We start from the raw sequence: 13,445 nt of genomic DNA, 5'->3' as shown, positions 1-13,445 counted from the left end.
ATGTATGTAGGCATCAGCGGAAACATGCTAATCCGGGAGGAGGATTTCCAGTAACTACACTAGCAAAGTATAAAAGGTGCACACCTTTTAAGCCCAACATTTTATAATGAAATGTTTCAAAGAAAACTAAATCCAAATATTAGACGAGAACTTTAATAGCACTTATGTGTTCTTGTGGGTAAGTGTTTGCATTGGAAACATGACAACCTGGTGTGAAATCTTAGTAGCTGAACACTTGAACAAGCACATTTTGTTTAATGCTGGCCTCAAACACAGAAATGGGGTTGCGTCTAACGGTCGAAAAAACTGGGCGGACGCTATCGACCCACATGCATCAGCTTGTGCCCTGAAAATCAGTACAGTGCCAGAACCAGAGAAAATATCCCCTCTAGGATGACAACCTCTCTTGTCACATCATTGGTAAATATTCATGGCTCAGTTTCATGCTTCATATATAATGTGAGGAAAAGGTTACATTCTACTTAAACACTTTTGGCTTCGGAAATATAAACATGTGGAAATAAGGCAAATAGCTAAAACGGTTTTGTGCAATATGTTTAATTGTGCTGGAGGAAGGCATAGATTTTAGACAGCTAACTGCTGCTTTGAATGTGCTTTCAAAATGCAAATGCCCCTTTGCAGTTCTTAACACAACAATTGTTTCTTAAATAGGCCATCAATATGTTAATGTTAAAGGATATTTGTGCCGCGCAGTATCACCACCGGAGTGGTCCTCTGGCGCTCTGGCTGATCTGGAAATGAAAGGGGGTGGGGGTGAGTTAGTGGGAACGAGCGGGATAAGTGCAAGAGAGCAGTGATGTTCTGTTGGCAGCCTCAGTTCGTTTAACTTATAAATGCCATATCATATCATAACTCTGTTCGCTGAGCTTGGGGGTGCTTTCCGGTCGGTAGCTGTCATGTGCTGTTGTGCGAAGCTATGTGTGGTTTGTTTTGTTGTTGCAGTCTAGTGAAGTTTGTGCGCTTTTTTTGCTTTAGGGTTGTGGTTGTATTTGGTTAGAGTTTGAGAGGTGTATGCAGAGGGGTGAAATAGTAAATAGTAAATTGCACCCATTTTAAACGCTTTAAGAAAGAAAGTGATCAGCAGTGCTTATGAGGCCTGCAGAGCCTATTGGGCAGCTGGGATAGGGTTGTCTCTCCAGAGTCAAAGCAGAAGGAGAGTGACAAGTTGCCTCCCCAGAAGAAACAAAAAGGGAGCCAAACCTCGTGGGTCAACAGCCGCTTTTGAAAAAGATATCCCAGCAAGCTTCCCCGGTCACCATGCAGGCTGCAGCGTGTGTCCCCTGTGTGCTCAGAGTGGACTGCAGCAAGCTTAGGGACTCTGAGCACACGGCCCACACTGCAGACTGCAAGAGGGAGTCAACGGCGCGGTGCCAAGTGCAGCCACACATGCTTAGCGCCGGCCCTGTGTGGGGGACGCTTAGGGTCACCGTTACATATGCAGTAGCAAGGAGTGCTGCACTAAGTGAACAGAAGTTCAAGTGAACTATGAAAATTTAATTCAGTTGATCGTTCCCAAATGAAGAAAGTGCACAGGTCAAATAAGCATCGACTAATCATGAACACATGTACAGTAACCCAAGAGAGGAGCGTTTCCTATAATGTTGCTGGCAAAGTATTAAAGATGCACTCATTGTAAACCTAAAAAGCTATACTCCAATATTTCCTGCAGCATACATTCCTAATCAGAGATTTCACAGGGATGATGATCAGATGTTTGCATTATCTTGTGGGGAAGCATCTCGCCCTTGGTCGTGATGACCTGGATTCCTATCTCAGCTTCGGCACTGTGGATTTGTCCAGAGCCGAGGTCAGGAGGGGCATTTGTTTGCAAGACACCAGATCTGGGAATATCTACCCTAAATCCACGAGTATTCTGGGTTTCAAGTCTTGCATGGCTCCCCCAGGTCCATAAAGCGGATGCTGGCTACTGTCCGATTCTTAAGGATCTCCGCCCACTTCTAGCATCACTACGGTGACGTGTTCCGGAGCACCCGAGTTCGGGCTGTAACATCCGGTTGAACAGCTTACTCAAGAGCTCAGTAAGCAGAGTGCTTGTGGTGCTGCATGTTCAAACTGCTGCTCACAATTTTCGATTTCCAGTTAAGGGGACTGAGCCTTTCATCCTCCCGAGGCATTATATAGATGACCTGTCAGGTAATCAAAACTAGCATCTGTTAATTTTGGAGCTATGAAATGGCAAGAATTGTGATCTCAAACGGTATATAAAAACAAGTTCTGCTAATTTATATCATTGTCCTTCGGCTCCATGGCGCCTTGACGCATGCTGCATAGGATTTCTGCTATGAAGGACTCTTGGAGAAACGGCTCTTGTTAGATCTGTATGGCACCCGAATGTGCGCCCCACTAGGTCTAGGTTGAGCAGACACCTGTGAGGAAGTCGCATGTTTCAGGCTAGGACTGGGGAACACCACCTGCTCCATGACGCAGGCCCTGGAAAAGGTATATTAGGGATGCCCCATGTTCCCCGAGTCCACTCCTGGCCTTGTGTGCAGGCCCGGTCCTACCGCCAGGAAATATCTAGGTTATAAATATGGCAGAAAGCATGCACACGTCTGGGATAAGAGGCAAGCCATTCATGGACCCTACCCAATGGCAAGCCATTCATGGGTCCTACCCAACGGCAAGCCGTAAAGCATAGGCAGGTAAATGTGGTTGTCAAGAAGTGCCACGTTCGTGAGCAGAGCTTGCATGAAAAAGCACACGCCAGATGTGCCACATGTGGGGTTCAACGGAGGATGCGAGATGGTTGCTGAGCACAAAACTCAGTAAAAGCAGCCACAGCGGACATATGTTGGAGCACGAGCCACTGGGAAATGAATTCCAAGATAGCGGGTGCATGTGTAGCAGTCTAGGACAGGAGAGCCACGGTGCAGTTTGCTAGTCTATTAATGACAGCTGGGAAGTTAGTTTGGGGAGGCTGTACCGCGCACACAAGAGAGACAGCTTGGTTCTGGTTTGGGAGACAGGCCAGGAGGCTAATAGGAGTAGGAACGTTACTGTACCCTAAAGGTCCAAGAGTGCTGGAAGATGGATGTCAGATCCCAATCGAGGCGACCTGAGGCACTAGGGACGGTGTTGTCAGATAAACTAAAAATGTTGCAAAAGGACATCCTGGCAAGTAAAGAAGTATCGGAGGCCAAGAAAGAAGTGTGGCATAATATAAACTCACAGACTGCAAGTGACTGTTTACCCACCAGAGAGGCAACCATGAGTCCATGGGTGAGGAGGGAGAGGCAGGAATTGCTCATCAAGATCCTAAGCTGGTGAACTACTCAGTCCCTGACCTACCAAACCACACTTTTACATATTCCCAAATCTTCTGTTGACCATTTGGCCATGTCACATCAGAGGTGACCTTTTTTGCGTTAGGTCCCAGAAGAACTCAAAGCAAGATCAGGTCTTGATGGGTTTCTTGGGTTTATAGTGATCACGTCGAAAAAATAGCATCGACACACAAAAGCATTGAATACAAACCGTCGAATGCAAAAGCATCTACAACCTATATTTTACATGTAAAAGTGCAATTCCATCGAAACCAGTCCATCGACAATATACATGGACTGGTTTCAGTGGAAATGCACTTTTACATGTAAAAAGTAGCATTTCCATGCTTTTTTTTGCAACTTCACAACGTTACATGGTGCTGTCCAGTGCTGAAATTTCAGCACTGGCCAGCTCCTTGTACCGTTAGAGTTTTTTTGGGGATATTGGGGGTTCCCTCCAGCCCCCCACAACTCTCACGCCCACCCCCAAACCTAACCCTAATGTAACTCTAAAATAACCCTAGCCCCAAGCCTAAGCCTAATGTAACCCTTAAACTAACCCTGGCCCTAACCCTAATGTATCCCTTAATCTAACCCTAGCCCAAACCCTAACCCTAAACTAACCCTAGCCCCAACTGTAACCCTTACCCTAATGTAACCCCTAATCTAACCCAAACCCTAATCTAACCCCTAATCATAACTTTACATTTCGATGAATCCATCAAATTATTTTCAACAAAATAACCATTCTATGGAATGGTATTTCGATGAAAAAAATTCAATGGTTTGCTGTTAGATGCATTCGATGGAAGGACCAGTCCTTCCATCGAATGCATCTAACGGCAAACCATCACATTTTACCGTTTCTAAGTCACTTAGGGGACGGCGCATTGTTCAATTGCATGGGCAGCTCAGGTGGTTTCCCAGTGCCATGGGGAGTGAGACACTCATGTGTTCGACTGCCCAGGGTTGTCTGAGAGACCTGAGACAGTCAGGAGTGCTGTGAAAGGAGAAGTCTACTCATCCGCCTCGCAGGGTGTTGCTTCTTCACAGTGATGTCCTGGAGCTCCTACGGAAGGCAGAAACGGAAGACGTCCCTCCGCCAGGACTATTTCTTCTGCACTGAAAGGTAATCACTTGTGTAAACAGTGGCTATGCAAAGCTAAGGGCCCAAGTGATTTGGGAAAAGCCTCATTTGTCTGTGCCCCCCCCCCTACTTTAGTCTTTGGCCCCCTCTTTGCCCCTCCTAAATTTATATGTGAGTGAAACAGGCGTCGCTAGGTATACTTAGGCGTCAAATCTTCTGCCATTTTAATGCTAGCAGAAAAGGTGCAGGGGGTCCAAGAGAGGGGAGCCTGCTACCTTTGTTGAATTCTTTGAAGGAACTTGGGGCTGGTCACCCTAAGTTACGTGGGGGCAACCAGACGTGGACTCCCTGCTCACTGTGCTCAGAGAGGCACAGCTTCACCTCACTGATGAGGCTCAACAAGGCTGAAACACGTGTATGGGGTTGCTGTTGGCAGGGGCGTTGCTAGGGGGGTGCTGAGGGGGCTATAACCCCTGATCTTTTGGTTGTAGCCCCAGATAGACTATCAGGAGCTACAGCCAAAAGACTAGCTAGCCCCCAGTCCCAACATTTCCGATATCAGCTTAGCCCCGGGTCTTTTCCAGACCTAACAACTCCCCTGGCTGTTGGTACTCTTGTTCAGAGAGGATTTGCCATAGCATTTCGGTGCTGGACTGCCCATGTGGGCGGGACAATGACTGATATGCAAATGGATATTTCCCATCTGTGAAAAGTACAGTGAGCAAAAGGCAGATGGCTGCAAACTCTCAAAGTCGTTAATTACCACTGAACAGGTTATCATGCCCTGTTCTTCCGAGAGAGGGGCCCCTGCTACCTTTGTTGAGGTCTCCTGCCGAAGGCTCCACGGCCTCCTGAAACTGAAGGAAGGATGTCTAGAAACAGGAAGCTGCTGCAAAACGATTTCTAGTTTCAGAGACTGCACCCTTCTGGTAAACAAATTGATCAAACACCGCCAGTAACGTCATGTGCTCAAGAAATGAAACGTGCACTTAATATTCTTAACAAATACAACAAATAGAAAAACAGTGCGGCTGACTTGCAGAAATGTTTAGATTAGCATCCACATTTAAACATGCATTACTTACCAGTCGGCTATGCATCCTGTTATTAAGTATCCAAATATTAACCCAACAAGCAGGGAGAATTTGGCAATATGGACTTTCCAGGCATTGCCGCAAACAAGATCCCACTAAAATACGGGAAAAAAAAAACACATGGAAAATGGTCAGGATGGACAGGTTCACGGAAAACAATAGCTCTTCAGACATTGGAAAAATAAACCGGCTATGCGACAGTGCTAAGTGATAACTTCATGCACCTATACATTGATGGTTGCTAACCTACAATACAGACATTATATATATAGTAATAGTAAGGAGACTATGGCACTGCACAAGAGAACCATCATTTTTCCCTTATTCCCAGCCATGGCCCAATAGAAGACAGGAAGAGACTATGCAATGTTGACGGCATCACTGCTTGCGAAACAGTTCACCAAACATGAACCCTGAGATGCCATTGCAATTTTACAAGCGGCATGACACAGGAGTGCAGTCAGGTTTGCAGAATAACCAGAATCCAGCCGTCCCTTCCTTCTGAAGTTTCAATAGAGAGCGTTGTTTCAGTGAACTCTTTATTGCGAATTTCTCCACACACGGCCAACAAACATGAGGCATCTTTGCCAGTGTTCTCAACTAAAATAACAGCACCAAGAGGCTGTAGACTATGCTGGCTAGACCGGTTCCTCAAAAGACATTACTTGGCTGCTGCCTAGGTTTGCAGAGAGGAGCCACCATTCTGGTGTCGACTTTTGCCAGCTGGCAGAACAACTTTTGTCAGTCACAATGGACAACACATTTCGGGCTTGGAGGAGCTCCCCCCCATCTCCCGGGACCAGATGCAGCCACCCACCAGAGGATGTGCTACCTGGATGAGATACATAAGGTATTCCCTAGAGTCTCTCCTGGAGATCCTGCTGCAGTGTTTGACAGGTAAGGTTATCAGTTCGGTCATTTCCCCTCCTTTTGTCCATCAATTATGCACATTTTTCTGGAGGATAGATGGTCAACCTGTTCCACTTGCCATCGATGGAATAGGAGCAAAACGTATACAATGAGGTGTGTAAAGATTCGCTTAAACACGTGTCTTCCTGAGAGACACAACTAGCTGTTGTGTAGATTGGTATGTGTAAATTGCGATACACCATAGTCACTGCATCCATCGCCCTCAAACTCCCTTTGAAGGAATAATTTTAGGGGATGTTACAATGTCTTGATGGTCTTAATTGTACGGTTTTATTTTAAACTGTAAAGCTGGTTTTAATAATATTTACTGCTGACTTGGGGAGTACCTAACTTGGTCTTCGAGTGATTATTCAGCAGAAGTTTGGCTGAAATCCAGCTATTCGGCTGAATATTTTCTGAAACACTCACTCGAAGATGGAGTACACTTTCTAGCATTGGGCAGCATCTCTGCAACAGAGGGAAGATCGCTAATCAGAGAGTGGAACTGCCGGGAGAAGGCTGCAGCAGCCAATAAGATGTGCTCATTGACTGCTGCAAGGAAGACCCGCGAGGGTGGCATTTGCAGCAGCCAATAAGCATGTAGCTTATTGGTTGATGGAGCCTGCTCCCGGCAGTATTTTGCAGGCAGTGCTTTGCTCACAGAGCGTCTCCAAAAGGTAATCCTTGGAGACGCTTTGTGAGCAAAATACATTCATAAATCAGCACACCAGTGAAATTAGCGTTTACATACCATGGAATGTCATGATGTAAATCACCAGATTTTGATTTTCAAATATATGCACAGAACCCAGTTACACTGCAACAGGACAAGGGTGGCTGCGATCAGAGGTGGAAGTGTAATACCAATCATTGGTACGCCAGACGACTAGTTTAATTATCATTTTAAAGTTGGTTACTGTTTGGTTCAAAGGCTCACTAAAAGCGTCCTGGACCCATTTTCTTTCTCTTGAGACAAACTTAGAATGCGCTCTGCTTGGATGAACAAGCACCGCCCATTTCCCAATCCTCGGTCAGGCTGAAAGAGATGGCGTAGTCCAGGGCGGCACCTTTGCGACCAAGACAACACTTTTCTTGTGTTATCAGCAGAGCCTTTCTTATGCATGATGGGACATGTCCAACTGAAACACCCCCAAAATCACACCAGTTACCTAGAAAATCTGTGTCCACTTCCAAATCAGTGAAAGGATAATAAAGATTTGTTTATTTTCATGTCGACTAGCTTGGCATGCATAAATAAAATGTTGCTTTATGCCGATAGTCAAATATGTTTATGGCCAACAATCAGCTGGAAGTTTGTGAGAATGTATCTCCATGCCAGAGTTTATTGCACAGCTTTTTTTAGTTTATATCTTAAAGTGGTGAAAGTACAGTGGTGTTAAATAGATGTTTACGGCTTGCGTTATTTTGAATTCTGGGACTTTTATTTTTACTTTCAGAATGTGGAAAAAAAGGTTAAAAAGATATTCTTTTAGCTTGATATGTTTCTATAAGGATTTACGTGTCAGGATTCTGCAGTCTCTGCATTTTGCAAGTAAACTCTATAAAAGATTATTACTGTAGCACTTCACATCCGAAACAACTATTTGTACCAAGTAAAGCTTGGAAGGTGTGTGGTCAAGTGCTTAAATTACAGAGAGGGTTACAATCCCCGATTTGCTGTTTAGCCAAAGTGTGTGATCTTTGGCAAATAATGTAATGTAATTATTCTCACTGTGACTTAAGGGGACAAAATGGTGTACCCTCATGCTCTTCTATTGGTGGTCCCAAAGACTCACCCAGAATTGCTTTATTGTTGTACTGGCCTTCCCCCGTTACTTGATTAGACAGGAAGCTACATAGTCTCACCAGCCATTCAATGCACCAGATATTAAACTATAGCGGGGGACCTGCAGTGAAACTAACATTAATTGTGCCCCTACTACCAGTCACTGAAGTTGCTGGGGCCGTCCAGAGCCTTGTCTCAAAGGAAACTCCCTTCTATGCCCAGTTGTGATATGTTATTGAATCTTATGCAGCGTGCCTTCTGCTATTTTCACGGTTTCTAGGAGCTCCCGCATCTGCAAGATGTAAGGAAGTGGACTCGTTTAGTAGCAGGAGGAGCAGGGCAAGGTTGCTTTGTTACAATGTTTATGCAGATCTGCTCAAATGGGCCTTTCTGTGGGGTGCACATTTTAGATACTTTGTGAGCGTTGTGGAGCAGTGATTTATGTGCACTCGGGGTTGCAAAGGTAGTGCGATTGTCTGTGGCATCTGTCAGAGTAGTGCTTAAGGAGTGTGGAGAGTTATGTTGGTGCATATGTGGTGGGCTTGTGTGGCAATTGGGGAAATTAAGTGCACCTTCTGTTAGTGTAAATTCCATTGTGTATCCTGTGTTTAGTGGAGAAGTTTTGTGTAACTATGTTGTCGGTATTGGTAGGAGGTAACATGATTTTAAAATGGTTCATGTTAGTGTCTATGTTCAATTAGTACCACATTTTATTGCATGGACACATCATGAAAGTATGGGAAATTCGGAGATTTCCAAGTGCACTTTAGGCAGCAACAGCACTCAGTTTTTTTTCCCTGGAGATTCACCCTGGAGCGGAGAACCAGAGGTGCAACTAAGAACTAAGGACAAGAAGGGTGATGGGTGACTTACCAGGGAGCAAAGAATCGAACAGGCGACAGAGCAGAGGAGCATTTCACAATGTACAAGGGTTGCCAGATGACTCCAGGCCAGAGGGGCAACTGACTCCACTCCTTGACTTTGCTTTTACTTCAGTTCATTTTATTAAATTGAAGTGACTGCAGCCAGATCATTTCTGGCAACTAAGAAGTGTATCGAGTTGAAGATACCAATATGGGTTTGCCGAAAAAAAAACACTGAATCTGTTTTGGTCAATTAGGTATAAAGTAAATTAATTATTTAGAGAAAAGGATACACAAGTAATACAAAATGATTACTAAAGTGTCACCGGTCATGGATTGATGTCCTGTACTCTACATGTAGGAAATATTTGAACCTACTGACGATGTTCAGAGCCCTATACACTTCTAATTTAATGCCAATCAAAATACGTTTGCAGTTGTTTAGTTATGCTTTTAGTGTAAATGACTGAAAGATAAAACAAAAAATATTCTAAACAGATGTGCGTCAAATATGTTTCATTTGCATGCACAGTTCGATCAATTTCTATTTATTAATATATTGTTTAGATATTTTTATTGATGACTAACCTAGTGCCTTTTTTATTATTCCAGACATTGTCAAGTACCAATGCATGAAGAGCCCATAAGAATTGCAAAGTGAAGGTCAAGCTGCAGCCCCGGCCCCCGGTCACCCCAAGACATTTCCTCCTTTTTGAATGTAGCCAGAGTCCTACTGGTCCCCGTTATCCACTTGGACTCCCTAAACTGCCTTCAACACAGATGATCACCAAATACTCTGCTCCCTCCTCGACGGTGGGATGGGTTTTTCTGGAACTGTCCTAAAATTGTTTGCATCCCACGTATCCATTAGGCTCCAGGTTGTACAATTGGGCTCATTCAGATATAACTGACTGCCTGCCTGTCACAATTTGGGTCCCCTAAAGTTCAATTCTCTCCCCAATCATCCACCTCCTACACAACCCCAACATAGGCATCCATCAGTACGTACCTGAAAGGTCAGTGGCCCCCAGGACATTGTCCGCCTTCGCAAATGCCTGGTTACTATCCATATATGGATGTCAAACGCTTACCTTAAACTGAACCCGACTAAGACCAAATGTATCATCATTGGTCCCCCCACCAAGCAACAACTTGTGCAACAATGGTGGGATGACATGTGCCTGGAAGAATTCACCCCTAAGCTGTCAAACTCAGCCAAATCCATGGGCGTCATTATTGACAGCAGTCTTTCCTTCAAAAAGCACATAGCCAAAAGGCACAAATGGCACAGATACACACTCCGCAAAATCAAACGATTAATTTCTCTGAACAAATTCCATACGGTGGTCCAAGCCCTCGCTATCCCACACATCGATGGGGGAAATACCCTCTTTATTGGGCTTCCAGCTGCACACCTGGCCCCCCTCAAAGCAGCTCACAGCGCTGCAGTCCGCCTCATTGCAGGTGGCTGCAAATTCGACACTTTGCATGTTTCACTAGCTCCCCCTCTCCACCAGGATCATATTCAAAATAGCATGTCTCACCTACAAAGCATTCCCAAATGGAACACCAACATACTTGGTGACTTCATTCCATATATAGGGAGGATCTCGCACTGCACGTAAACAAACTATGAAACGATTGGCGTCAAAGCTAACCCCCAAAGAGAAGAAACGCAAGCAGTCCCTCTCCTGCCACGCCCGGACCATCTGGAACTCAATCCCAGTAGAAGTTTCAAAAGTCCCCATCATTCTCCAGTTCCAGCAGTGTGACAGAGCAACTGGGGCTTGGCGGGGATTGGCTTTGCGCCATCTCTCAGAGCTTTACCAAATCACTGCACGATAATTTCTGTGCCTGCCCCTGCCAAATTATTAAGTTATCACAACAAAGGCACAGAAAATGGCATGCTGCCAGCCCAGCCCCTGTTGCACACATGGTACAGTCCCTAATGATGGCTTTGAAGCCGCCCTGCTGTGCACCGCTGCTGGCCCCCGTGTGGAGCAGAGAGCCAGCCGTCCAGATGATGGGGGCAGGACCCGCAGGATGCCTGAATCGGCCACTCGTGCCAGTAGCACATCAGTGGAAAATGCCCCTTATCTGTCCACTGGGCTGCTCAAGTGACACGGCCTCCCAATGACAACTCGGGCCTGAAAATCTAGGACTGAAATTGGGAGGTATACCAGGCACCACCAGGCGCCGCTACTTCTTTATCTGCCATTTACCTATAGCGGAAGTTGCCCTAACAGGGGCCACAAAAACACCAAGGAATTCAACATACTTGGCAGGGTGCTGGTGGTCCTCCTTCCCTGTCCATTGCTCAATAGCAGTCTGCCATAGTCTGGGCAGTCTTGCGAAGGCGCCTGCAGTGCTCATCCAATGTCTTGATAGAAGGGTATGCTGTATTAAGGGTAAAGGGTTGAGCAAATATAGCAGAAGCCGACCTAGCTTTGCTTGAAAGGAAGTGTTAAAAGTTTGTAATAAGGCATTGAACTAATGGAGGTCAAATGGTTTAAATCTTGTTGGACACCACTGGGATATACTTAATAATTTGATTGATTATTTATAACACGCTTAATACCCAGAGGTGTCTAAGCGCGGACCTGGGGGATCGAACCTGTGTTGCTCGAGTCATCTTGCTTCCAAGGCGAGTGCGTTGCCCCCGACCTATCCTCCCGAGAAATCCTCAGATTTCAATAAAAACGATGAAGGATTAATGTAAGTATTTTTGCACCCTGTCTGGCCTTTAGTGCTGACATTACTTGAGAGTGGTCAGAACGGTTTTTAGCGCTCAGCATGTGTGGTTTTTCATAAAACGGCGTAATTGACTCAGCCCTATTACACTGCAAGCATTTTGAGGCTTTCAGGTCGCAATGGGGTTATCGCAGGTCACAGCGGGCAGCTACATTTTCACAATTAAATGTAAGCAGATCATTTTCAATGGGTTATAGGTCAAAGGATCGAATCCAAAGGACCGAAATGCAATTGGGTCGTATCAAAAGGACCTAAAACCAAAGGGTCGAAATTTTTTTGGGGGGGGGGTCCCCCCAAAACCCTCATTTCTGGTCTAAAAACCACTTTTTTTTACTATACGAAAACAAATATATATATATATATATCTTTTTTTTAAAAAATTCGACCCTTTGGTTTTCGGTCCTATTGCCTCGACCCTATTGCATTAGATCCTTTTGGTGTCGAGCCTTTGACCGGACACCTTTCTTTTCAATGCTAGGAAAAACGAGCATTGGCACAGCCAACAGTTTAAGATTTTGTGTGGGCATGGGATAGGCATTTGCCAGGCACTCCCTTTATGGTACTCCCTGGCCATAAAATGCCTACAACTGGGAAAGTTGTGTTAATACCTGGGCATATGCTTATGTGATTAATCAAATTCCGTTGTACCAGTGGTCCTCGGGTGAATATCGGTTTCTAAACCATCAATCAGCCCCACACGTCTAATACACCAGAATGGAGCTGAACAAAAATACAATTAAAATTATAAACCTTGGTAACATGGACAGAACGGCAGGCTCATCTCCTCGAAAGGTTGTGGATCGTTGGTTCGTTGCAACACAGTGAAAATACAATTATTATCCAATGATGAAAGGAGTGTCCAGTCAAGGTTGTATAAAAATATCTACTTTATCATCACAACAGACAGTCTAATAACACTACTAAATATAAACACACCCTGTAAAGGAATGCAGAGGGCAGACAGTTTCTATGAAGGAAAGGGATGCATTCTGGATACTGACAGGAGGGCAATTGGCATGGTTAATTAATACAATACTTTTTAAATGTTTCTTGGCTTCAGAAAAATGGAGTGAAGAGGGGGGATCCATGTGTGGCCATCGTGACCCCCACCCAATTTGCAGCCCGAAGACAGATATGAGAGATGCACATCACTCCTAGGCCCTTCATCGCCATCGTTGATGTATTGCAGACGTGAGAAACGTTATTCACCCAGACAGCCATTCAAATGGTACCCGATTGATAACATGGAAGCGATACAGTTGTCAGAGGCATTGCTGGGGGGGGGGGAGGGGCTGAGGGGGCTATAACCCCAGGTCTTTTGGTTGTAGCCCTGGATAGAAGCTCAGGTGCTACAACCAAAATGCTACCTAGCCCAGAGTCCTGCCAGTCCTGACGGTAGCTTAGCCCCTGATCTTTTCCAGACCTAGCAACACCCCTGGAAGTTGTTATTGATCGATGTTGATCGACTATGGACTCGACGGAGCCAGTTACTTCATCATTGACATTATGACACATATGCGTTAGAAATTAAACCGATAGACATCCACGCACAAAGCTACACAAAGTTTACACCATTAAATATTCATTTATGCCAAAGCAGCAAGTCGCCTAAGACTATAGCTTGCGCATGCTTAATTTGCGACCAATATG

General features: G+C 45.1%; 1 protein-coding gene across 1 annotated transcript in view; it reads right to left on the bottom strand.

Moving 5' to 3' along the window:
• SLC22A23 (solute carrier family 22 member 23) overlaps positions 1 to 13,445 on the bottom strand; it is an 857,723-nt gene that overhangs the window by 627,500 nt on the left and 216,778 nt on the right. Inside the window, exon 2 of the mRNA XM_069613506.1 lies at positions 5,478 to 5,581. Coding sequence (XP_069469607.1) covers positions 5,478 to 5,581 — 104 coding nt within the window. The remainder of the gene's footprint in view (positions 1 to 5,477; positions 5,582 to 13,445) is intronic.

The sequence above is a fragment of the Ambystoma mexicanum genome, chromosome 5p (genome assembly GCF_040938575.1).
Source record: "Ambystoma mexicanum isolate Mex_15411 chromosome 5p, UKY_AmexF1_1, whole genome shotgun sequence".
Classification (NCBI taxonomy): domain Eukaryota; kingdom Metazoa; phylum Chordata; class Amphibia; order Caudata; family Ambystomatidae; genus Ambystoma; species Ambystoma mexicanum.
Note: the sequence above shows the minus strand (reverse complement) of the source record. Positions and strands in the feature narration are given on the sequence as shown.